This window comes from Dipteris shenzhenensis, chromosome 16 (assembly GCF_047967505.1).
Source record: "Dipteris shenzhenensis isolate YYH24624 ecotype China chromosome 16, Dip_SZ_1.0, whole genome shotgun sequence".
NCBI classification, from domain to species: Eukaryota; Viridiplantae; Streptophyta; class Polypodiopsida; order Gleicheniales; family Dipteridaceae; genus Dipteris; species Dipteris shenzhenensis.
The window spans coordinates 2,498,859-2,526,703 of NC_141611.1; the positions used below are offsets into that span (position 1 = coordinate 2,498,859).

At 41.1% G+C, this 27,845-nt stretch overlaps 1 protein-coding gene across 1 annotated transcript; it reads left to right on the forward strand.

Annotated features, from left to right (window-relative positions):
* Nucleotides 1-2,501: 2,501 nt before the first annotated feature.
* On the forward strand, nt 2,502-5,565 carry LOC147892397 (pentatricopeptide repeat-containing protein At1g03540-like). Its single transcript, XM_087387370.1, has 6 exons — nt 2,502-2,979; nt 3,088-3,275; nt 3,405-3,548; nt 3,636-3,976; nt 4,109-4,283; nt 5,278-5,565. Exons 1-6 carry the CDS (start codon nt 2,502-2,504, stop codon nt 5,563-5,565), a joined length of 1,614 nt encoding a protein of 537 aa, XP_087243496.1.
* Nucleotides 5,566-27,845: the final 22,280 nt, after the last annotated feature.

Genomic DNA, 27,845 nt, shown 5'->3' on the forward strand with positions numbered 1-27,845 from the left:
ATGTTGCCTTGTGTCCATGAACTTTGGAGGGACTTATTAAAAGAGGCAAATGTCTCCTCGCACTCAAGCTAGATTTTAAATGACTCTATAGGAGTCATTCCTGTTGTAAAAATTTTTAATTCCTCTCGAAGCATTCAGGAAAAAGAGTCTCCTAGGAATTCTCCTTCAAACCTATGATTTTACCATGCTTTACACAAAGATCGAGCTGGAAGACCTGAAATTTTCAAGCTGAGATTTGACAAAGATAGATGCAAAGTGCTAAAAGTCAAGAAAATAGCCTTATGCTTTGACTTTTGGTGGCTAAAAAATAAAGATCATGACATAGGTTCTAAAAAGAAAAGATACACAACGGTAGTAAGTGTGGAAGATGTTTGCTCTTGGATAGATTTTCTTTTAGATAATCTTTACATCACAATAGGTGATTCTTTGTTTCAACAAATTATAGGAATCCTCATGGACACTAATTGTGCCGTCTTTTTAGTAAACTTTTATCTTTTCACTTATGAATTTGAGTTTATGCAACGTCTTATTTCTATCAATACCTGCCCTATCATTTTACATAAGCTTAGCCAAGTTAGGCGTTTTATAGATGATTTATTTGTACTAGATGTTCCTAACTTTCAAGACTTTATGTACAAAGACACTAGTGCTTTGGAGAAGACGTTAGTGCTTTTGGAGAAGGAATCTATCCTCGTGACTCTTGTGAGCTGAACTGCACTTCAAGAGGGGATTCTTGTGTTTTCTTAGATCTTAGACTTTCTCAATCTACCATAGAATTAGAGATTGATATATACGATAAACATCAACAACATGAATATAGTGGTTTACACATTATAAAAATGCCTCACATTGACTCAAACATTTCTGATTTAACAAAATATGGAGTCATTTCTTCCCAATTCCATAGATTTTCCTGCCTTTGCATAACTAAGGAGTCTTCAATGTAGTAATTTGATCACTTTACTATTACACAAGAGGTATAATCCAAGGAAAAGTACGCACAATCTTAGATATGAAGTCTTTTATCTATGGTGTATCGGGCTTGGGTATGTTTAGAATGATTGAACATAAGCTGAAAACAAAAAATGAGAAGCTGAATAGCCCGTTTTTCTTTTAGTTTCAAAAGAGAGTTTGTTTGAGTATGCTTGTGCTTTAGAAGCTAGAAATGTATTTTTGCCTCTTTGTAAGAAACGATACATAAGTGTAAAGGGCCATTTAGCTTTTTATGTTTTAAATAAGAGTGAGAGTGAGAGAGAGAGAGGTAGATGATCACAACTTTGAGACCCAGTGGAGCAAGCCTCTAGCTTGTCGTTGACGGGTTAGGTTATTCGTTTCATATTAAATCCTTTAAAGACTGAAGATGAGCTCTAGCAACCTCATCTAGCCAGCTGGCCACCAGCCACCTAACCTGAATAGCTTTGCAAGTAGGGTATATCATTTCATAGCTTTGTACGTCGGGTATCATCATTTATTTTACCGAGGATAGAAAGCGTCCCATTACAAACGACAGAGCCCAATCCGCTGGCGAGCTGCCAAACGCTTTGTCCCCATAAGGCTCTTATGCTACCATAATGCGTGCACCCAGGCTTTTTTTAGTGTGTCGGAGTTTGGATTGGGTCCGCCGATTTGTGAAGCCCTTCATATGTATTGCTGTCACAAGCCCTCGATGTTTCCCTGGTCTATTAGGAGGTTTCCCTAGCGTTGCTAGCGCTCCCTAACTTCCTCGAGTTGGCCTTCATTGCGTTGTCTGCTGTTGCTATTGACGGTCAAAAATTGACATCGAGATAGCTGCGGGTAGATATGCGGATCGATCCAGAGGGATGGCTATGGAGAGCCCCAGCATCAGGCCAAACAATGAGCCTAGGTTGAGTATGGCTTGCAGGTTCTGGCATGGTGCTGGTCCTTGGCTGACACTTCGGAGTCAGCTACCCTTTGGCTCCTACTGCTCGAATTGCCTCAAAATAGGTCCTGGCAGGCTTTTTCGTCAATTGATTTTTATTGTCAACACTCTTCGCGTTGTAGTGCGGGGCTCCAGATTCCAAGCATAAAATAAACAAGGATTCACGAGGAGACAAAATGATTTGCATAGGCGAATACTTGGCTCCAGATTTCAGGCGTAAGCTTAGCAAAGATTCACGAGGGATAAACGGCTTGCGCATCCAGGCTGTGTTGGAGGCCTCTGCAATAAAAAGGAATCCGGTAGCATATGGCCAAAGCATCCAGTGGGAGGCTCTGAAGGCCATTACTCCGTGGAGAAGCGAGCAAAAGGACATGCGAAAAGAGGAATTTTTGGGGGGGGCGGGGGACCTACCCGAAGATGACGGCATTCCAGAGCATGATGTTATCATCCTGAGGGGCACCACTGATACCGGCGGGAGGCAAGCGCTTGAAGTCACGCATGAGGCGCTTGGTATTCTGTATTCAAAAGGTTAAGTGGCAGCAATTGCAAGTCCACCACGGCATCTAAACCACAAGAACTGCGAGGAAACAGTGGGTCAGAGATGCTGAGCTTAGGTGAGGCAATTACTTCTTTGGAACGGATGCCCCAGTTGCCTTCGGTTGAGAAGCTCATAAGCATCTTGCGGAAGTGCAGAAAAACTAAAATTGTAGCGTATGCCAAGCGCTTGCATGCCTATGTGTGCAAATTTGGGCTGGAGGCTCATAGATCTCTGGGGAACTACCTCATCCCAATGCTGGTGGAATGTCAACGCATGTGCGATGCTCGTCAGGTTTTCAACAAGTTGCTTGATCGGAATGAGTATTCTTGGACTTCTCTCGTCACAGGTTATATTGAATGCGGGGAATCACAGCTTGCCCTCAACCTGTACCAGAAAATGCAACGACACCGTGTAGATCCTAGCAAATATACGTTTGTGGTCCTATTGAAGGCTTGTGCTAGGCTGAAAGATGCAAAAAACGGCCAAGGAATACACGGTGAGATTGTCAGGCAGGGACTGCAAAGAGATCCTTTTGTTGGCAGTACTTTGGTCGATATGTATGCAAAATGTGGGTCGCTTGCAAAAGCACAGAAAGTTCTTGATGAGCTGCCATTTCGAGATGTTGTCTCTTGGACTTCATTAATTGCAGGATATACTGAACACGGGTTTGGTGAGGAAGCACTAGACAGTCTTGAACAAATGCAACTTGAGGGCATATCTCCAGATCTTGTCACGTTTGTTTGCAGCTTGAAAGCTTGTGGCACAATAGGAGACATAGACAAGGGGCGACAAATACATGCTGAGATTAGCAGACTGGACTTGGAAAGAGATCTTTTTGTTGGCAACACCTTGGTCAATATGTATGCCAAATGTGGCTCACTTAAAAAGGCACGTGAAGTGTTTGACAAGCTGCCAGTTCAAGATGTAGTCTCTTGGACTGCACTAGTCGCGGGATATGCTGAACAGGGGCTGCATGAGGAAGCGCTGAACTGTTTTGAACAGATGCAACGGGAGGGTGTTTCTCCGAATGCTGTTACATTTGTTTGCAGCTTGAAAGCTTGTGGCAGAATGGGAACCGTAGCCAAGGGCCATGAAATACACACAGAAATTGTCAGAAAGGGATTGGAAGTCGATTCTTGTGTTGGCAACACCCTGGTTGCTATGTATGCTAAATGTGGCATGCTTGCAAAAGCACAGGAAGTGTTTGACAAGATGCCAGTTCGAGCTCCACTCTCGTGGAACATATTAATGGCAGGATACGCGGAACATGGCTTTGTTGAGGAAGCACTGAACTCCTTTGAACAGATGCAAGTGAAGGGTGTGTCTCCAAATGCTGTCACGCACATATGCAGCTTGAAAGTTTGTGGCATCATAGGAGCCATAGATAAGGGCCAACGGATACACGGTGAGATTACCAGACAGGACTTGGAAAGAGATCTTATTGTTGGCAACAGCTTAGTCGATATGTATGTGAAATGTGGCTGGCTTGCAAAAGCGCAAGAAGTGTTTGACAAGATGCCAGTTCGAGATGTCGTCTCGTGGACTGCACTGATTGCAGGATATGCCCAGCTAGGAGAAAGTGAAATTGTTTTCCATATGCTTCAAAGAATGAGAGGAGAAGGCTTGAAGCCAGACAAGGTCACATTACTTAGTGTTCTTATTGTGTGCAGTCATGCTGGTCTAGTGGATAAAGGCCAGGAGTACTTTGACGCCATGAGCAAGAACTATGGGATCACTCCAACTATTGAGCACCACATCTGCATGGTTGGTCTCTTTGGCCGTGCAGGCCAATTAGACAAGGCAGTAGCGATGGAGGAGAAAATGCCTTTCCAACCTAATCTTGTGGTGTGGCATGCATTGTTGGGTGCTTGTCAAAAGTGGGGTAATTTGGAGCTTGGAAGACTGGCCTTTGAACATGCAGTGCGATTAGATGAACAGGATGCTACTGCTTATGTCTTGATGTATAACATCTATGCAGATAAGCACATGCTTGAGGATGAATGAGGTTGAGACAATAAGAGTGAAGGAAGACATTTGAAGCAATTTATACGGGTTAGAAACCTGTAGATGCCATTATTTGATTGCAAAGCTTATGCCATATTCCTAAAGAGAACTCGAATATCTGGTTCATGTGATGCAGGGAAGCACAATAAAGGTAATCAATAACTTATTGTTATCCTTTAAACTGACTTTGAGCTTGTACTGAAGGGGAAAAAGGGCCAAATTAGAGGCCCTTTTGAGGCCCTTTAGGTGGAAAATGTGGAGGGACTATATAAGTCCCCATCCACCCCTATTATGTACTTTTTGATGTGACATCTAATCCTATCTACTTTTCCACCTCCTTCCTTCTACCTGCTCCCTACTCTCTCTCTCTCTTCCCAACTCTCTCTCTCTCTCTCTCTCTCTCTCTCTCTCTCTCTCTCCTACCTCATTCTCTCACTCTTGCCCCTCCTCTTCCCCCTTTTCCCCTATCTCCTCTCCCTCTCCCTTTTGCTCCTCTATCCCCTTTCTCAAAATCTGTCCCTATCCCTTTTCTACATTGGTATCATAGCTTCGACTCTGGCACCTTTGCTTTCCCTTTCACCTTTCACTTCAGCTCCTACGCGAACCGCAGAGCGGTGAATCTGGCCAGAGAGAACAACTATGGTCTAGCGAAGTACAAATGCAGGAGTCAAGAGTTCAGACTTGACTAAGGTTGCCTGCGTCAAAGGCTTCAATTTGGAAAAGCCAGCGCTCCGCAGCAGCCCACGAGCAAAGAGCAAATCCACGAGCAAACAACTAACAAGAGCCCTCCGACCAGAAGCAAACAGCAACTTGCCTGATGACCACGAGCAAACAGCAGATCCACGATTCTACCACAACTAATCCGGAGCTCCACACCTCTGTCATCGACTGCAGTCTTGCCCTCGAGCTGCCTGTCGCCACGCCCTTGAGCTGCCCGTCCCATCAGACCACGCGACCAAACCTTGCTCTGCTGTGCGCCATCAACGTGATCTCCGAGCTACCAGTAGCTTTTGACCATTTCGGGGCCGCTCTGCTTGGATTGCTTTATGCGTGGACCGCTGTGGCTGTGACCTCCGAGCTACCCATCCATCTTCTTCGCCACGCCCTTGCTGTGCTGCCGTGACACCCGTCCCCTGTTGTGTTGTGCCGTCGTCCACCGTCGCTACCCATCACTACCCGTCGCTGCCATACTGTCGCTTCTTGCAGTTATCAGGTTAGTGTGACTCGGGTTAGTCAGATTAGTTGGTCAGGGTTAGTTAGCTAGGTTAGTTTGGGTTGGTAGGTTTGGTTGGGTTCAGTTAGTGGGTTAGGTTAACCTAACTAGGGTTTAGTTAGTAGGTTAGATTGGGTTAGACTAAGTCCTTGTACTAACTGTCATAGGGGTCTTAGGTTAGTGCTGTCCTAACAGTCTTAGGTGACAAAGGGACCCCCCTTGGGAAGGGGGCGGGAGGTGAAAAAGGGCAAAAACTCAGAATTTTCCAGTCTCTTTTAGGGGCTTTCCATAGCCCTATTTTGGCTCATTTGGGCCCGTTTCAAAGCTTCTTCGACATCCTTTCTCTCGAGCCTCTCCATCCTTGCCTGCATTCGAGCTTCTCCCTCCCGGACAGCCACCAATGCCACCCAAGCGTGCCCCACAGGATACATTGCATGATAGGATGAGGTTGCTCAATATGAGCAATTGCCTTCCACAGTGGTGCATCCACTGGTGGTACAGAGATTCCTGCAACTCAGCCTCTCTCTCTTGCATCTTGCGAAGCGCTGGTAGCGCAGTCACAGTTTTTGGATACCCTTGCTTCTATGCTCCAGGGTGCCATCCGCCAGATGGGACAGGAGTTCAGCAAGCAGCTTACCACGGCCATGGCTATGTAGGATATAGCTCTTGCCATGGCTATGTAGGATATAGCTCTTGCCCAGATGGGACATCAGCTTGAGCAGTAGATTGGTCAGGCTATGCAGAACAAGGGCAAGCAGCTTGCACCCCAGCAAGGGGACCACTCAGACACTCAGGATATGGGACATCAGCTTGAGCACTTTTTGATGCGACATCTAATCCTATCTACTTTTCCACCTCCTTCGTGCTACCTGCTCCCTACTCTCTCTCACTCTCTCTCTTCCCTACACTCTCTCTCTTCTATCTCATTCTCTCACTCCCGCCCCTCCTCTTCTCCCTTTTCCCCTATCTCCCTCTCCCTTTTGCTCCTCTATCCCTGTTCTCCAAATCTGTCCCTATTCCTTTTCTACAGAGCTCGAAGGAAACACGAGGATATATAGGGAAGAGAGTAAATTTTGCATCTCCCAATAAGACCCCAAAGAAATATGGATAGGTTTTGTAGCAGAGAGGGCAATGTGTCCCTCATAGAGGACCATGCGTGTGTGAGTGGGTGGGTGTGTGGGGGAATATGTGTGTGTGTGTGTGTGATTTTGTTGGTGTCCCATCTCTTTTGGCATTGTCCTAAATCTTATGATTTGTTGCTCTTGATTGGACAAAGACTTCAGGCTCACTTTCCTAGTGCTTGTTCTACCATCATACCCAAATCATCTAGCACATCACCCACAAGGGATAATCCTTTAGACCAAATAAAATAAGCGATTCTGCGTGTCCGTTTTTCATCCAGTAAGGTAGGGATATGATATTTTTTATTGGGTTCGTTATTGGGCACTATGCACTATGGACTCCACGGAAGGACCATAACCATTGAGTCTTTGCTGATCCCTCCCTAGCTAAATATCAGTTTCTTTGGGCATCCATACGACTATCATTTTATGATTCCCTATATTCGCAGAATCTAGATTATCCTGCCTTCTTGTCACATATAGTGATATCTTTTGATGCTTGTAACTGGCTGTCCCTTTTCATGGGAGTGTTTTTTGTAATATAATGACAAATGGATTTCACTAAATTAAAAAAGTGTGTGTGTGTGTGATTCTTACTATGTGTGTGTTCTTTGGAGAGAGAGAGAGAGAGAGAGTAGCCATGGCGAGTTTCTGCTGTAGGCCGGTCTAGAGTGGTGTTCCCTGCCTGTGCTCCCCCTCAAGGGTGCTCTTGGCCTTGCGACATCTGCCAATGACCCTCCCTTGGAGACACACTCTCTGTTCATACCCCTTTTGCTGTCCTGTGGCCACTTCCTGACGTGCTTTGGACTGCATGCAGCCTGTGTGGAGCCTCTAATTCTGGTCGCGGGATTTTTTGCTTGAGTTCCCTTTCTTACGTGCTCTTTATAAAGTATGGGACCAAAGGGTTACTCAGTTGGAGCTTCGGATTCAGGACTATGCTGAGAAGCTTGATTTTGAAATGACCAAGCTTGCTCATGCAGATATAGCCCTGGGTATGGCGTGGCATTCTAAGAAGAATCCAGCCATTGATTGGAAAAAGCACGTATATCAATTCAAGATGAATGATGTGCTTTATGTCTTGTGAGGTGAGAAAGATCTACCTCAGGGACCGTTGGTTTCCGTGATGGAAATTAGAAAAGCTCAAGTAGAGTTTTTATTTCTTTGCACAGCATCGTAAGAGCCGGTTGATGATTCTTCGGCTAGCACTGATGTTACACAAAGTGGTGAGATGGCCAAGCTGGCTAATCTTATAACAGAGGAGTTCTCTGAATGTTTTAGGGATGAACTACCTTATGGGTTACCTCCAGAGCGGAAAGTTCAGTATAAGATTGAACTGATCCCGGGGGCGGAACCTGTAAATAGACCTCCCTATAGAATGAGTTTTACTGAAGAGGCGGAGGTGCGTAGACAATTGGAAGAATACCTCAAGTTGGGGCAGATTCAACCAAGTTTCTCACCTTTTGCTTTGCCAGTGATATTAAAGAAGAAAAAGGATGATACGTTTCGCCTCTGTATAGATTACAGAGCATTGAATAATATCACTGTTAAGCACAGGTATCCGATGGCTCGGATTGATGATTTGCTAGATGCATTACATGGAGCCGTGATTTTCAGCAAGATAGATCTTAAGTGTGGCTACCATCAGGATTAGATCCGAGGATGTGCATAAAACCGCTTTCAGAAGCAGGTTTGGTCATTATGAGTTTTTGGTAATGCCCTTCGGACTTACTCATGCTCCAGCGACCTTCGTCATGCTTATGAACGATTTACTACGTCCGTATATCGGAAAGTTCGTAGTACATTTTATTGACGATATCCTGATATTCAGTAAAAGTATTACTGAGCATCGTGAATACTTAAGAATAGTGTTCAGTACTTTGAGGAAAGCCAGTCTTTATGTAAATAAAAAGAAAACTATACTGTGTATGGTTAGGCTTGAATATTTAGGGTTCATAATTACTCCACAGGGGGTAGAAATGGATTTGAAGAAAGTGGCTGCGATACTAACTTGGCCAATCCCTCAGAGTCTGACCGCGTGTTGCGATCATTCTTGGGATTTGTCCAGTTTTATAGAAGGCATATCAAAGGATATTCCGAAATAGTATCGCCATTGACTGATCTGACCTCAGATAAAGTACCTTTTATTTGGGGACAGAATCAACAAGAAAGTTTTAACAGCATAAAACAAGCTGTGGTCACCGGACCGGTGTTAAAAATAGTTGATCCCCAGAAACCCTTGTTCCTAGAAACCGATGCAAGTGGCATTGCGGTAGGAGCAGTTCTCCTTCAAGAGGGAAGGCCAGTAGCCTTTGAAAGCAAGAAGCTTTCTCCCTCTCAAAGGAATTGGCCAACTTATGAATTAGAGTTGTATGCTATCATCCATGCTTTGAAAACATGGAGGCATTATCTGTATGGTTCAGAGTTTTATGTGGATGTGGATCATGATACTCTGAAACATTTTTGTAAACAGCCTGACTTGAGGGGCCGCCAAGCTAGGTGGGCAGAGCTCATGCAGGAGTTTAATCTAACGATTCGGAACCGAAGAGGAAAAGACAATAAGGTTGCTGATGCGTTGTCTCGCATTATGCACAACCTGAGTTTCACGGTATTAGAGAGTGCTCTAATGACCGAGATAAGAGAAACTCAAAAAGTGGACGAGTTTGTCCAGAGCTTATGGCCTAAGGCTCATGTGTTAAAACCCGGGGAAAATAACAAGGATGACTTGACATCCAGAAAAGGCCAAACTTATGCAAGATATGCCATGAGGGATGGTATGCTAGTTAGAAATGGCAAGGTTGTAGTACCTAGTCAGAATGATCTCAGGCAGAGAGTCATTCGACAATGCCATGATAGCCCGTGTGTGGGACATCCAGGAGTCGAGAAGACATATGATCTCGTGAAGCGAGATTTCTTTTGGCCAAAGATAAAAAAGCATATTCATGAATATGTGACACGGTGTTTCTCGTGTCAAGTAAGTAAGGCCGAGCGGGTGAAGCCACCCGGACTTTTATAGCCCTTGGAAATACCACTAAGTAAGTGGGAGAGCATTTCCATGGACTTTATTGTAGGGCTGCTTGCAACACAAGGAGGGTATGATTCTATCCTTGTGGTGGTTGATCATCTAACCAAGATGGCTCATTTCATTCCGACTAGAGAGTCTGTCAGTGCCCCTCAAGTGGCGGATTTATTTATTAGACATATATTTCGTCTGCATGGATTGCCTAGATCCATAGTGTCAGACCGAGATGTCAGATTTACCGGTCATTTTTGGACGGCGGTATTTGAAGCACTGAAGACTGAGTTGGGAATGAGTAGTGGGGATCGTCCTGAGACGGATGGTCAAACGGAGAGAGTCAACCAGACTTTAGAGGATATGCTGAGGGCATATGTGTCATTGAGGCAACATACGTGGGACAAGTGGTTGCCATTGTTGGAGTTTACCTACAATGATAGAAAACATTCCGCTACCGGGTTCAGTCCGTTTGAGCTGAACTATGGTTATAGACCCGCCAATCCAACTATAGTTGGAGTACCTCGGAAAGTGCCTAGTGCCGCGAACTTTGTAGTTCAAATGCGGGAGATGCTAGCACTTGCGAGAGCTAATATCCACCAGGCTATGGATAGAGCCAAGGTGTATGCGGATGAAAACCGGTCTATAAGGGTATTTAAGGAAGGAGAAAAAGTTTTTCTCAGAGTTGCTTCGCACTCGAAGTCATTGACTTCAGGAGAGTGTGCTAAGTTATCACCTTGATACTGTGGGCCGTGGTTGATTCTAAAGAGAATAGGCAGTGTAGCCTATAAATTGGAATTGCCACAGCGGTGTAAGGTGCACCCGGTTTTTCATGTTTCGCGCTTAAAGAAATTTTTACATACAGGTGACTCACTAATCGAAGGTGTGGTTTTGTTTCAGGAGATAGAGGATATTGCAAGGCGCAAACCAACAAGAATCCTGGACCGAGGAACAATGCAAATACGAAATCGGAAGATACCCACGGTGTTGGTTGCATGGCATGGTCAGCCTCTATTTTAAGCTACCTGGGAATCCGTATATCAATTGCAGAGAGTGTTCCCAGATTTTATCATCGAGGACGCTGATGTCTGAAGAGGGAAGGAATGTTACGCTCTAGCCGAGGTAGCATGACCTCGGAAGAATCAGTCGACATTTCCCTTAATGGATCTATCTCTGTAATATATGTGTTTGCACTTCATGTAAATGATCGGGAGGGATTTAATGTCAAGGTCCTAGGTGAGGGCTGATAGCACCAGACTAGGTAGATCTAAGGCCAAGGGCCTAGTGCAAAGATTGTGCCTAGGTGCAAGGAATTTAATGCATCCCAAGAGAGGGGTGAAATGTTGCATCAGGAAGGCCCTATATGGATGACATGTGGCATCTAGATCTATCTAGGGAATTGGGGCTTGCTGAGGCTAGTGAGAGAAGAGAAGAGGATTATTCACGTCGATTTTGGTAACGAAGATCTCTGTCTGCTAGTCAGTCTCAGCAAGATTTGGCTGGGAGGTTATTCATGGTGCTGCTCCCGTGATCTGCAGTAGAAGGTAGATAACAGTGCTTTACACATCAACAGATGTTGGTAGCAGAAAATACAGAGCCATGTGCCAATCTAGGGCAGCAACCAATCATGCATGGGGTGATGAACCAGTCCCATAATTTCGAGTTTCTGTCCGAGGATAGGTTTTGTATGCACCTGCTATGAGCTTGGCTCAGAGAGTAGAGGTGGTGTTTTTTTAGGACATGCCTCTTGCACAATGGTTGAAATCCTTGCTTAAAGGATGTTGTTGAGGGTTGTTATAAGGCAATAAAGCATTCTATGAGGTTATTTTCACAGATTCACTATCAAAGTCTTATTCGTCAAATGCCTTGTATGGGTTAAGGTGGTAGACCTATCTTTATATTGCAGGCCTGCATTGCCTTACTAGGCTGAAGCATTGGGGAAGGTGGTTTGTCTCCCTAGTTCTCTTGGAAATGTAAATCACTTTTGTGTGTTGTGGGGCATCCATGTGGCTCTTTAGGTTGATATGGCAGTTGGTATGCTTCAAATTAGAATGGCAAAATTTACAGGTTTCTGATTTAAACATCTGCAATCCGAATGTCCACAGGTTTTTATTGAAGCCTCTCCCTATTGTTGCCTGCCCAAATGATGCTTCTATGGTAAAGCTTGCAATAGTGCCACACACTTGTGGTTTGGAAAATGCAAGTCTTCCCTCAGTGGGCCGATAAAGGCAAGGCTAAAATACAGGTTACACCTTCCTAGGCAAGGACAAAATGCCAGCTAGAAAAAAAACCCTTTCATTGGATTGGGAGTCTCCTAAAAAAGTTTTCACAATAGCTAATAGAAGTTGGACAGAGAATGCATCCTCTTCCAAGGAGACTTTGATAAGGATTTGGATTGGTAGGCTTTGGTCTACGGTGGCTCAGGCTGATCCACTGGGCTTACCACTTATGGCCGCTATACCTTTAGATAATCCTCTCTTCCCCTAGACATACTTCTAATGATGAGCAAGGAAATGCCTATTAGGAATAGGCTGGTTTGCCTCAAGCTGGTGTGGCCGTGTAGGTTGAGCTTTGAAACTATGCTATATCTATCTGTTTGTAAATATGTTTGTGTTGATCAAGTGCTTTACCTACAATGTCCGAGGCCTTTGCAATATTAATAAATGGAGGCTGCTTTGGGATTACATTACTACTCACAAGCTATATATTATTTGCTTGCAAGAACATAATCAGCACTCTTTTGCGGGCCGTGAAGGTTTCTTTACGGGATTTCACATCTTTTATGTTAGTCAAGCTTTCTTTTCAAGGTTCCTGTGTTGATTCACCGTGATTTACAGTCGCAAATATAATGATCTGCATGGTCGCTACCTCATTGTTAGATGCATGATAAATGGGGATACTTATGAATTTGCTTCAATTTACGATTCTTTTGCTTTTGCCGTTCAGACCGAAATGTAGCACTGTCTGGTAGATTATCCCTAGAGGGGTAATGCTATAATGCTTACATATGTGGAGATTTTAATAATCCTCCCTACACCGAGGATAGTAGTACTCATCGATCTCACATGCTGCAACGAGAAAGGGATGCCTGGACATTTATGTCTGACACTTTGCATGCTTGTGATTTATGGCAACATGTTATGCATGATTCTTGGGGTGCCAACTTAATATGTAATATTTTACTACCCTCGTCCAAAATCTAGGATATGGGGGGGGACAAGGTTCATATATAATATGCATGGATTTCTTTTAAAATTTTCAAATATGCAAGGGAAAAATATGAAAATTTCATGTTTCCCCACTCACAAAATATAAGGTATATACTTTGAAAAATATGCAAAATTTTAAGATTAGTACATATTTTTCATAATATGTAAGGCCCAAGGGAGGGGGGGGGGGGTCTTTTGGATGAGGAGAGGTGAAACAAAAAATACACTAAAATATAAAAATCCATCTCCTTTCAAATTAATGTAACTTTTTCATGTGTTACTCAAATTTCAAGATGTAAGGACATATTTGAAGCTCTTTTAGTGTAGGACACAACCATGTTAATTTGAATAATTTTTACTCATGGCATATTGTTAAATTCATCTCATACTGAAGATTTTGATGGGTTTTCTTACTAAAGGGAGTTGGCATCCTAGGGCATGATTATACTGTGTTTACTCAGTTTTGGGCTCGATTGGATCAATGGAACATGCTTCGTGTGGCATAATTTGATATTTTACTTGTGGGATGGGTTTGGATTATACTTTTTGCGTATTTGATCACTTTCTAGTCAATATGACCTTGCATTTTGGTCTGCCAGTACATGATGTATGACCACTTTGCAAAATCCTCTTATTGGTTAATAATTCTTATATAAAGCACCATGCCTTTAAAGAGGGTTAAGGCTGTCATTCGTAGACTCGTGTTGCATGCTTCAGTCAATGCAAACTGGGCATGGGATTGTTTCTCCTTGGGCATGTAGGTTTTGATCAAAGATTGTGGCAAATGCTAACTTTGCACCTGTGTTGCAAAGTGGTACATGCAAAGGCTCTAATTTAGTACTATACATTTGTTGCGTAGGAGCATTATTTTTCTTTGGATGACCAATCTGCTTTTGAAATAGCTCTTTCATGCTTGGTTGAGAATTTGACTATACGGGCAGTCTTTGGTGAATGTTTATCATTTCTTTCATTCATCCTTGCATGGGTCTCTAGGAGACCTTTCTGTGGCCTAGTTAGAGTGTTTTATCAGTGTTTGTAGTGTATGAGTAGTAGCTATTCCATTTTGGTATAGCTATGAATGTACAATCTTCTTGATGGAATAGTTTCTTACCGAAAAACAAAAAGTGTGTCTAATTTTCCTTCCCACATGCAAAATCATCAAATTTTTACCTAGAATCGTCTTTGAATTTTTATACGTTCATGCAAGTCTAGAATGTCTAGCGCTAGTGCGAGATTTTGTTCCATGCTTACAGGCTATATCTGTGGATATTTTTTATCTTGCCCAGACCTACCCTCTCCAAGTAGGATTTAAACACGTGCAACCAACTCAGGTGGGTAAATGACCCATTGCCTAAGTTGTAGCTACTTCACGAGTAAAATCACATATTGAGAGGAATGACACATTGACAATGTAGAGTCATCTCTTGTGCTCTCTCTCTCTCTCTCTCCCCCAAAAAAAAAAAAACTTGGTATCAAAGCCAGTGCTGCTCTATCCTTTGAAAAGAAAGTGACAAGTCCTTCCTTTTGTCAAAGCGCAAGACTTTCCTTGAGGCAATGTCATCAGTTCTTTAGTTTAGTGTGTAGAGCTCTCCAAAGGATATGTACAAAGTATCGCCATGAGAAGAAATCCACATGTAAAGGTTGCAAATTACATGATGTTAGTGGATTCTTTCCAATGTTCCTTTAAATCATTATTTTGTTATCCAAATCAGATTCTTATGATTTTTACATCCTTGGTGGGTCTCCCTCCAATAAGGCAAGACAAGGGATAATGTTATCATATCAAGATAGATATTTTTTGAAAAATATCTATCTTGTATGCAATTATAATGCTTGGTGTATGTGAATATCATGGATAGAGGGAAAAATCTCCTTGCCTTTGACCACAACCTTGCAAATTATTTCACAAAATTAATGTCTTTCATTGAAAGAATAAGATTTTTAAATAATGTATTTATCACTGTTTGTCATAGGGACTGGGCTAACATGTCTCATGCTTTCAAGATTGAGATTTTGGGTGAGACTAGCGTGAAATGTAATCATGAAAGATGAAAGGAATCCATAGGACTAACATGTTCCAACTTGGATTTCACATGGGTGAGGTTTTGGAATTGATAAGTACCATAAAAATGAGAGGAAAGAAAAATTAAAGGACAAGAGAAAGAGGTGGTCCATTAATTGTCATCTATTCAAAGGTCAAAGAGAAAAGAATGAAGAGCTGCAAAACATAAAACGTATAATGATTAACATAGACAACAAGATCTTTGTGTGTGTGTGTGTGTGTGTGAGAGAGAGAGAGAGAGAGAGAGAGAGAGAGAGAGAGATGACTTCAATTGCGGCAACACTGAACTTCTGTAATACCAAAGCTTCTAGCAATTTTGTCTAGTGTGCCTCTCAACTTTGAGCTGAGAGCTTCAAGTTTTTTTATGAGAGTTTTGGCCATTTCAGTCCCAGAGTATGATTTTAATAACTTAGTTCAGGTTCTAGCATGACCATGTTTAGTTAGTCAAAGTTTTTTCGAGTTGACATTCACATCAAGTGATTTGAATGACATTGTTCATCTCATTCAGGTTTTGGTAGCTCTACCTTATCGCAAGTTGCTTCTCATTAGTAAAGATCTCGAGTTCATCTTCATCATCAGTGCTCAAGTGTCTATTATCATCAAAGTTCCAATTGTTCATCAAGAACGAAGCTCGAGTTTGGGTGGCTCTTTTGTGAAATAATTTTTAACATTCTCTCCTCACATTTGTCATAGTGCCATGTGAAACCTTAAGGTTGGATATTGTCATACACCAATGCCAATGGAACTCTTTAACAAGATTTATGACCTTAGGGCTCTTTGTAGGTATGTTCTACAACACTTGGAGAAATCAATTATGCAAAGCTCTTTGGATCGTTTGATCTTGTGATCACAAAATCCAAAATATATGTTTTAGTTGTCTCCTACCTCGAAGAGTTTACTTAGTCATGGCGAAGGAAGAGGATGGATTTGATGGCAACTAGCTTTGCCATAGAGCTTAGCCACTCATAGAGTTCCATCCTCAACATCCATACATGCCACATTGTAGATAAGGCACACATGGTAGAGTAGTCTCCATTCATTTATTGCCACATCAACACGAACTCATAAGAAGAGCATCGTATATCACCTTATCCTTACCTGTGGTAGCAAGACCTATCAGCTACATCATCACTACCATAGTGCCTCCTAAGCACACTATGCTACACAAGAACATTTGTACTCGTAGCATATGTATCTACATGCCACATCATTATTTTGAGCACTCTTTTGTGTTGAAGTTTTGCAAATCTTCTGATTGCGATAACTTCTGATCCAAAAAGAATTTGAAGGTGTTGCAAAAAGAAAAAGTGCATGACATTTCATGTCTTACGCATTAGCCCTCCCACACAAGTTTTGACCTTCACAGTTTGTATTTTTATTCAAATTCATAATCAAAATATGTCTTGATTTTTAGAGCCTTGTCATTGACTACAAATGGGCATCCTCACACCATCAAACCTACACCTAAAAGAAATAGGGAAAAAATCATTTGTTGCATTTCTTATCTAATGTGTAGTCTAGCTTGTAGACTACCACATCTTTAGAGGAGATTAAGATCCACAAAGTCAAGTAATCCCTTGCGAAAAATAGGAGTATAGGAACTTTTTAATATAATAAATTATTTTTTTAATATAGGTACATTTTTCTTATGAAAAAGAGAGAGTTTTTTACTTATAACAATATATTTTATAATTAAGGTTTTAAAATTATATCTTTACTATTTTAAATATAATAAATAAGATATCATATTTTTAAAATAATATATATTATTCTTTTTTAATGATATATTGTAATATTATATTTTTTTAATATAATAAATATTTTTACTAAGATTTAATGGTGTTAGTCTAATCAAATCTATCACTGATTTCATACTCATACATCAAACACCACCTTCATACCTTTAGCATTGAGTAGTCTCAATGTTTAGTAGTGGCTCACTTGATAGGGTGATATTTTATTTTGGCTACAAAAAAGTTCAATTATATTTGCACTTCACATGCCATCCTTGTAAAGACACTTTTTTCATTATTTATGGCATTGGGACACATAACAACCTGTAAAGGCTCTTGCTATTTTGATAGATCGTTGTTGTTGTTATCTTATTAGAGGTATTGATTTTATACATTCAGTTGTCCCATTATGGATTGAATCAAACACTTGCTTAGAACCCCTCTCATATCTAGTATGTGGGGGTTAAAGGTCACTGTGCCTTTACCCCGGTTATGTACAATACTCAAACACATATATAAATGAATGAAAAAGAAGATTAGGGTGGTTCTGCACCTCTTCCATTCTTACTTCTGTTGAGAGCACTCTCAACTAGTATCAGAGCTCGGGTGATCAGGCTGAGCGTGCGTGAATGCTTGAAGCTTAGCAGCTATGTGGGAGGAAGGAGAAGCTCTATGGGAAGCTTTGTGGGTGGCTTTACTTGCATCCGACTATGTAATGACCTTGGAGGAACCTTTGGAAAAGTCACTTTGGTTTTGCAAAGTGGTTTTGAGAGCTTGTTAAGTGTTTTCAAAGAAAAAGTCGTTTTTTGAGCTTTTCCCTATTCCGTTTGATGACAGAGACTCCGTATTGACTTGTAGAGGCAACTATTGCTTGATTTTGGTATCCACTTCACTTTAAGAGCTTAGAAACACCTTCATTCTTGAATCTGGGATCATTTCATTGGATTTCTAACTCACTGTGTCAGTTTCTGCGTTTTTCTGCCCGGGTGTTGGAACTCAAGTTTGGAGCAACCATTTGCAGATCTGTCAGTTCCAGTGGACTCAGGAGGTCCTAAAACTTCTATGTTGCTCATCATTTGCACTTCGGTGGAGTTTACAAATAGCTCTGTTTCCAAAAACGTCTTTCAGTCCGTGTGTTGGACCCAGTGATTGAGACCACGGTTTCTAAAACCATCTGTGCCATTGCATTTCGGACGCCCCAAAACCCCTACCCATTAGTTCTTACATGATTCGGTGGAGGATTTTCAGAGTTATAGATCTTTGTGTATTCGATTTCGTCTCTCTATTATGCATTTTTCATTCTAAGGTTTTGAAACCTTAGATTTATGCCACATGGCAGTGGATAAGTGTTGACTCCCATTTCTCACTTATCGGTTGGGATTTTGGAGTTCCAGCAGAGGAGAGATATTTGCAGATTTTCTTGCTAAGTCCGATTATGCAATGGCGCCCATGTTTTGAGGCACCTCAGGTTCTATTTTCAGTAGCGGTCATTACTGTGGGACTATGATTTCTTGAGCATACCTTATGCAGATCACTCTGGTTGCAGCTTAAGCAATGTGCGCTCATTCGTGGTGTGCATTGGGTTGCAATGGATGATTTATAGGCCATTTGGATGCATTGCGGTCCTTATTGGATGCGCTGATAAGCCCAAATTGCCTTGTGGGATGTTATTTTTATGGACACTTTGCACATAGATGTTATTTTATGCTGAGGGACAGCTTTGACACATTGCAAGTGATGCACTGATAGTGCTATGCTCTCTTGGATGAGATATTATTAATGCATATACCAGTGGAGAGTGTTTATGCTTGAGTCATTTGGCACTTATTAGCATTTTGGATTGCCTTTGCAGTTGGCATTTTCTTTTGGGCCAGATTTGCTCATATGGATGCATAGTATATGCACATGAGTCAAATGCTTTGAGACATGAGTTTTGGTGATATTTCAATCTATTGTGGCATACACATTTGGGTGCATCTAGTATTTGGTACGATTCTCTCTTGTAGGCACTAGCATTTGGGATTTTGCTTCATTTGCATCATGGCATCCTCTTCCATGTCTGAAAAGGAGTTTTTCAACATTAAAAAGTTTGATGGGACAAAATTTTCTTTGTGGAAAGAACAGAGAAGGGATGTGCCTATTCAAAAGAAGCAGATTAAACCCTTGGTAGGGATTGAAGCTAAGCCTGCAAAAATGTCTAAGGATGATTGGAATGAGTTGGATGCATTAGCAAAGTCTACTATTAGACTTCATCTTGCAGATGCATTAACAAAGTCTACTATTAGACTTCATCTTGCAGAGTCAGTTTATTTCACAGTAGTAAATGAGCAAACTACGAAAGATTTGTGGAAGAAACTGTGCCACTTATGAGAAGGAAATTGCCTCTAATAAAGTTTACCTCATGAAGAGGTTGTTTGAGCTACAGATGAAGGAAGGGGTCTCCATTGCTTCTCACTTGAATGAATTCAATATTATTTTCAGCTAGCTTCAAGCTCAAAAGATGAATTTTGATGCGGAGAGTAAGGCAATATTTCTCTTATGTTCATTGCCATCCTCATGGGATACTGAAATTTGATGATGTTGTAGGTAGCTTGTTGGCTGAGGAGATTAGACGGAAGTCTATGGACGGCAACAAGTAGGATGCAGCCTTAAATGTGCAAAGGGGCAGAGGGGGAAGTCCCAAGAAAGAGGGAAGTCTCGTAGCAAATCTAGGGCATGGAACATTGAGTGTTACCACTGTGGCAAGAAGGGCCATATGAAAAAGGATTGCTACAAGCTGAAAAGAGAGCAAAAGGATAAGAAAAAGAATGCAAATTGGGGTGCAAATCAAAAGGAAGAGAGTCCAAGGGAGGACAAAGGAAAAGTGAAGATTGAGGAGATCAATGCAGTCACACATGACAGTGACAATGACATTCTCTTCATGTCTAGTTTATCTGCAGAGTTGCTTACCACTTCAAATGATGGATATTCCCAGGATTGGATTTTGGATTATGGTGCTTCATTCCATGTTACTCCCCATAAGAAATGGTTCTCCACTTATGACAATGGAAAGACAGGTTGTGTGCATCTTGGAAATAACTATGCATGTGACATAGTGGGAGTAGGTGACATAAAGTTTTCTTTTGCAAATGGGTCTACATGTGCCTAAGTTGACCAAGAGTCTTATTTCAGTGGGTCAGCTAGATGATGCTGGTTTTCACTCCACTTTTGGCTTTCAGAGTTGGAAAATTTAGAAGGGTTCTATGCTTTTGGCCAGGGGTGCCAAGTGTGGGACTTTGTATCCCTTACATGTATCAGGGGTATTTGATCATGTTGTTGCAATAACCGAGCAGCTAAGCACTTCTTTGTGGCATTGCAAGTTGGGGCACATGAGCCAGAATGGAATGAAACTCTTATGCTGTTTGGGTTATGTACCGCATTTGAGTTTCTCTGATTTTGAATTTTGTGAGCACTGTCTCTATGGGAAGCAGACTAAATCAGCCCATAAAAGAAGGGGAAAGAAAGAGTTTGAAAAGCTTGATTTGGTGCATTCAGACATATGTGGTCCCATGCCTACATGGTCATTAGGCGGGGCTGAATACTATGTGACATTCATTAATGATGCAACTAGGAAAGTGTGGGCTTATGCTATAGCTCGGAAGAGTGATGTGTTCCAGGTATTTCAAAAATGGCTGGCCTTGGTTGAGAATCAGTCAGGTAGAACGCTTAAATGCCTACAGACTGACAATGGTGGAGAGTATCTCTCTCATGACTTTGAGCATTTCTGTGATACACGTGGGATTAAGAGGGAGCTCATATCCCCTCGTACTCTAGAGCAAAATCCAGTTGCAGAAAAGATAAACCGTACCATTCAAGAAAGGTTGCAATGCATGCTTTCCAATGCAAGTCTTTCTGGTGGTTTTTGGGTTGAGGCAATGAAGACTGCAATGCATGTGATCAATAGATCACCTAGTAAGAGTTTGGATGGTGGTATTTCTGAAGAGGCATGGAGTGGCAAGAAGCCCTCTTACTCTCATTTGCATATATTTGGGTATGAGGCATATGCATATGTGCCAAAAGAGCTTCGAAAGAAGCTAGATCCTAAGTCTGGGAAATGCATCTTTCTGGGTTATGGTAAAAGTGGAGAGATGGGCTATCATCTCTAGGATCCAGAAGCAAAGAAGATCATACACAGCCATGATGTAGTCTTCAATGAGAAGAAGATGCATAAGGCACCCATGAGGGATGTGGAAATGAGGAGATTCACTTTCCAGGATGTGAATCCACCTGCATATGTTGATAGACAGCAAGCTGTCCATGCACCAAATGTGCAAGAAATGGTACCAACAAGTACTCCCACACGTATACAATCAAGGGTAGATGATGGATCATCTATTGGTGGAAATGATAAGCCAAATGTGGCTGATATGCAGGTGGGACAGCAAGCTAAAATGCCCTTGAGAAGATCATCTAGAGTGTCTAGACCACTGGATAGGTTTGTTCCAGGGGTAGACTATGTGATGCTTACTGATTGCAGGGAGCCTTCTTGCTACAGAGAGGCTACGATACACGAGGATGAATGCAAGTGGGAGTATGCTATATGCAATCAGAGATGAGTTCACTTATGAAGAAAAAGACTTGGGACTTGGTTTCTTTGCCACATGGAAAGAAAGCATTGCCATGTAAATGGGTCTACAAAATGAAGGTCACAGGTGATGATGTGCCTAGGTACAAGGCCTGTTTGGTCGCTAAAGGGTTCAAGCAAGAGAAGGGTTTGGACTTTGATGAGATATCCTCTTCGGTTGTAAAGATGACCACACTTAGATGCATGCTTGGACTAGTGGCATTAGAGGATATGGAGCTTATGCAGATGGATGTCAAGACAGCTTTCTTGCATGGGGATTTGCATGAGGAAATTTACATGGTGCAGCCGGAAGGCTTTGAAGAAAAGGGCAAAGAGCATTTAGTTTGCAAGCTAAAGAAGAGTCTCTATGGTCTTAAGCAAGCGCCTAGATAATGGTATCAGAAGTTTGATGCTTTCATTCGGTCCTAGGGTTTTAGAAGGAGTAAAATTGATCACTGCCTCTATACTAAAAGGGCTAAGGATAATAGCTTGATAATCCTGGCACTATATGTGGATGATATGCTGCATCAGCAGTTGGGAGTCTTATGTATGCTATGATAGCTACTAGACCAGACATTGCATTTGCAATGGGAGTTGTTAGCTGGTATATGGCTAATCCAGGAAAGAGACATTGGTAGGCAGTTAAGTGCATCATGAGGTACATGAAGGGTACCAAGGAGATGTGCATTTGCTTTGGTAGAGGAGACATGTGTGTACTTGGGTACACAGATTTAGACTATGCAGGGCATGTGGATAGTAGGAGATCCACTTCTGGTTATGTGTTCACCTTTGCAAGTGGTGCAGTGTCGTGGATGTCTCGTGCACAGAAGTGCGTTGCTTTGTCTACCACAAAGGTTGAATATGTTGCAGCCACAGAGGGTTGCAAGGAGGCTATATGGCTTGATCGGCTAGTGGGAGATTTGGGGATCCATAGAGGTGTACCGACATTGCATAGTGATTCCATGAGTGCTATTCAGCTAACACAGAATCCGGTCTTTCATGCAAAGACCAAACACATTGAGGTCAGGTACCATTTCATTAGGGAGGTATTTGAGGACAAGCGCATAGAGCTTGTCAAGGTTCATACAAATGATAACCCTGCAGATATGCTGACGAAGAGTCTACTTAGTCAGTAGTTTGAGTATTGTCGTGTATTGATGGGCATTGGATAGTATGGTCACTGGTTGTTCTCCCTTAAAGGCACATTATCCTTTAAGTGGGAGGTTGTGGGGGTTAAAGGTCACAATGCCTTTACCCCGGTTATGTACAATACTCAAACACATATATAAATGAATGAAAAAGAAGATTAGGGTGGTTCTGCACCCACCAAAACTTGTGTGGCTCTCTATTTCTCTCTCTTCCTCTTTCGTTCTTGCTTCCGTTGAGAGCACTCTCATAGTAGCCTTGTAAAGTTTCTTGGCTATTTTTGACACATTGCTGCATATTGTAGGTTTTTCGATTGTCACATCATGGCTTAAATAAAAAATTTGCTAAGAGCCCCTCACATATCCATGCATGTTCAAACATTTGTTAAGAACCCCTCTTATATCCATGCAATGTTGTAAAGTCAATTCCCAGTCAATTGGCTATTCTGACACATTGCTGCTATTATCTTATCACTAGTTTTGATCTTCTACATTCAATTGCCCTAGCATGGCTTAGATCAATGATTTTTTAAGAATCCCTCTCACATCCACACAAGTGGTATGTTCCACAAAACTATTTGTTTTGAGTAGAATGAATAAGTTGAACATAAGCCCCATAGAGCCAGCTCAAATCTCTTAGCCTTCAACCCATTATCAAGCTTATGAATGCACACAATTCAGCATTCTTTTTTGCTTATGATCATCAACTAAGAATTCTTAGCTAGACATCGCAGTGTTCTTATGGGTAGATGCTCTCAATGAAAGTTGTGTAAGCCTCACAGTCCCAACTAGTCACCAATGTATTGAGCTTGGAATCTCCATTATTCTTTATAGGTTACTAGATACTCTTTCATGCTTAGAGCCACCTATACTATAGTAGATCTAGGACTTAATGGCCTTCAAAGGTGAGGGCCTTCAACACAAGAATAGCAACCCCACTAGTTGTTGCAATTGCCTCTGCCCCCACGGCATAGTAGATGACCTATCCTGTGCATAATGATGCCACACCATCTTATACAAGGGGAAAGTAAAGATTAATGTATAGGATCTACCTTGTACTCATTATATAGACTTTCACTAAATAGTCATTACGCTTACTAATGCATATATTATTATAATATTATAATAATATACTACCAAGACACATAACATTATTTCATTTATTTTGGGAGACTTCCTAGGAGGTAACCTTTGATATTCACAAAAAAGCCTAAACAAAATCCCCCCTCACTTATAAGTGTCATAAGATGTCTTTTATTACAAGGTTTCCAAGCAACATGGGCTTAGGGCAAGTGCACCATATCTGTTGATGATGATGACCAATGTAAACCTATGGGACCTTACATATAGGATAAGTCTAGATTCTAAGAATTTTTTTTTCATTTTTGGATTGTATGATGTTTAAGACCATCAATTCTAGGTTTGGATTCTAGCGGTACTAGATTATAGGATCTAGGCTACTTATCCCGAATTTATTTTAAATTCATGGTTTTTGGGAGATTTGTTCACACTTGTTTTGGATTCCATAAGTATTTAGTATTATATATCAGATGAAATTCTCCAAATATCATGATGTTTGTATGCTACATAACATATCAAGATCCAGCTGTTGCGATTCTCGAGATTAAGTTTAAAGAAGCTTATGTTTTAGATTCCAATTTCAGGCTCTACAAAGATTCTCAATATTAAGCACTAGGTACTACATTCACTGTTTTAGAGTTTGGGATTCGTATGTTCCTACTTAAGAGGCTATTGATTGATGATTTCGGTTTATGGGACTTGTATGCCCCAGATTTTGGATCTAGAACCAATTGTTCCAGTCTAAGATCGAGATTCCCAAAGCCTTGATTCTGGTTTTTAGTTTTACAAAACCATGCTCTAGGAACGATTGTTATAGTTTTTAGATCCAATGATTCTAGATTTTGTGTTTAAGGTCCATTGATATTTGATTCCGTGCTAGGGAGGCACATGAACTAGATGTGACATTTTGAGTTTCTAGGTTTTATTAATCCAAGGTTTGGATGCTTAATTTTGGTTCCAAGTCTTCCTAGTTTCAAGTTGAGAAAATTTGATTCTCAAGTGCAATGGCCCTTTGTTTGGATACTAGGATAATCAGGTTTCTAGTATGCTTGTTTTGACTTTTGGGTCCATATGCTCTAGAATTTTAGAGCTCACTAGTCCAAGCACTAAGTTTTCTTATTGTGAAAGCCAAACTCTAAATTCCACCTATACTTGGTATTAGGACACTTTGATTATATACATGAACAAAAGCATTAAACAATTGAAGATTAGGAATGAATTCAATGATGCTAGAAGGATAATGCATTGATGAAGTTGTGTGTGTGTATGTGTGTGTGTGATGAGCTATCAAGATGTTAAGTAATTTCAAGAACTATAGATGGGATGAATGAACACGTAGCAAGCAACACAACATAGAGCGTGAGAGGAGAGTTTGAATCAATGAAGAGCTTTTGATCTTGATCATTACTTGCACTTACCTCTCATCGATGTCTCTAAAAACAATTTAAAGTAGCTACCTAAGAATGGTAGAGGATTAGCTTCACACAATGGAGGACAATGTAGGCTATGGACCATTCTTATGATGCATCTAGGTGGCCGACTGAAGAACCACTTCCATAGGATCCAACAACATGACGTATACCAAGCATAAGGAATGATATGAATACCCTCCACACGATCATTTTTTGTTAGCATTTTCTTGATTAATGCTAAGGAGATATCGATACTTGTGGGGAGTTCTCTAGGATACTTCTTCACAAAAGGCCATGCTTAGAGAAGGAATAAGATGCACATTCCTTAAGATGGAAATGTACAAGCAAAATTTTTAGAATTCAATGGTCTTTCTTCAAGTAGGGGATATGTAGAGGTCATTGTTGGTTGGTAGACATAGTTAGTGAGGCCACTATGTGAAAACTTATATTTATGGAAATGAAATAATGACAAAATTGATGTTCTTGAGTTATAACTATCATGTACAATGAGCATGGACTATGGGTGGGATCAAGTAGGGTCTTTAGAGACCAAACGGGTGCCTATATTGCAAAATAAAAGAGAAAGAGAACACTTTGAGCCCATTCTAGATTCTAAATCAATGACATTGAATTTTGGATTCTATGTCTCTTGGATTCTGTCTCCCTTGCATTTTGAATTCTTAACTTTTAATCCTACACTAAAACACAAAAACAAACTTTAGAGAAATTAGAAACAATGATAGAATGAAGATGGATATAGCTTGTCAAGAAAAAGTGCATAAATCCTTGTTGTAAAGCTCTCTTCCTTCACAAAATTCAAGCTCCTCCAAAGAAGAGGAAATCTCCTTCCACTAGCAAGGGGAAGTGGAAGATGATAGGACAGGAGGTGGGTGTGGCAAGGAGAAGGTATTTGAAGGCTAGGGACAATAGGAGAAAGCAACGGAGTAGAGGAATAGTAAAGTGAAGGAGGCTAAAGAAGGAGTAAAGAGAAGGAATAGTAAAGAGAAGTGAAAGAAAGGGAGAAAGAAAGGGATAGAGCAAGGAAAAAAAAGCAAGGGAGGAGAGGAATGGTAAAGAGAAAGAGGTGAAAGTATTCTATGGAGCCTTAGGTTGCCAATTTTGGTCCATATATACTTTGTATAGGCCAAAAAAGTTTTGAATATGTGGAACAAAAATATTTAGGGCGCCAAAATAATTTTTTGTTAATACACACCTTAGAAAAGCAACTATATTGAGACATATATTGATGGATACACTAACTAGTATACTAGTATGATAGAGCATTGAATACCAGTTTGTGGTTTTTGGTTTATTTTCAAATGCCAACACACTTTTAGGGATAGTGGTGGATTGTGAGATGAAAAGTATCCTCAAACTAGTGTGCAAAAGATTAGAGTGGCATCATGAGAGGATTGCTTATTTGTGCACACAATGCAAGTGATAGATTGAAAGTGTCATTTTATCATGCAACACATCCAAGATCATGGGAAGATTATGTGGCATGATTTTTAAATTCCAAATGGTTCTTTGATGGTGTGAGAATTTTTCACATTTCCATATACACACATAACTACTCTTCAGTTGCTAGCATGATACACTTTGCAAGTTTCTTGTTATGTATGCCAATGATTAAGATGAGAGAGCTTGAGACTATTGTCTATTGGCACTTGAGACTATTGTGTATTGGAGCTTGAGACTATTGGGTATTGGCACTTGATGTAGCCATGCAGTTACATAGATTTAGGTGAGCCTCTAGTATATTGGGGAGATGGGGAGATCACACTTGAATTCAAACAAGGGAGAGAATATCTTTGAGGACACATGAGGATAGCTTACCTAATGCCCATTATTTCCAAAGGTCCTGATCCATTGATTTCCCATCTTAGGAGCACATCTCTTTGGCTCCTTCCAAATCTCAGATTTGGTAGAGGGGTGAGAAATATAGGTTAGACTTCAAAGTCTATATCCACACAACCATCTTCAATGCCAAATTTGGTAGTGCTGGATGATATGTTGGGTCCAATAGAAAAGTCTTAGAGTTTGAATTTGTGATTTATTCATAGAACAAAATCCAATTTCCACTCAAGGAGTAAGAGAGTAATAGCTCATACATAAAGGCTTGAATATGGAGGGTTAACCCTTTGAAGTCCCAATCCACTAGACCTCCTTTAAAGTTCAGGTTTGAGGATAAAATATCTTGAGATCAAACTAGTCTACAAGGCTCTAATCATTCAATGGGTTGATCAAGCATCTGCCATGCCGAATACTTCAGTGTGTAGCACCAAATTTCTTTCCCTCCTTTGAGGATAACAAAGGAAATACATGGAAATTTATGTTATTCTTGTTGGATTAATGTGATTTACAAGGGCCCAAGGGGAGTCATACACTAACTTGATGGAGACAGAGCATGAGACACTTTTGTTTAGGCAACACCACAAGATCATTCACAAGTGTGCTATGTGCTATGCATATATAAGCTTTAGTGGGCCATAATGTGCCCACCACAATTTGTCACTAATCTAGCTAGAAGTTCTATTGTTCAACGATTTTGTTTCTATGTGTGCCCACTTGTGTCCATAGCTTTTGCACTTTCGAGTGAATGCTCATGTGTGTTTGCATAGTTGTGCATGTATTTTGTGTCACCTCTTTGTGACATTTTTGGTGTGGGTGTGGAGAGAATTCTATGTGTTGTTGAGTGTGTCATGTGTCACGTGTGCTTTGGTTTTATGCATTGATTGTGTGGTGTGTTGATTGTGTGTAGCTTTTGGGTGACCACATTTTTGTTGTGTGCCTAATGTATGTGTTATGTTGTTTA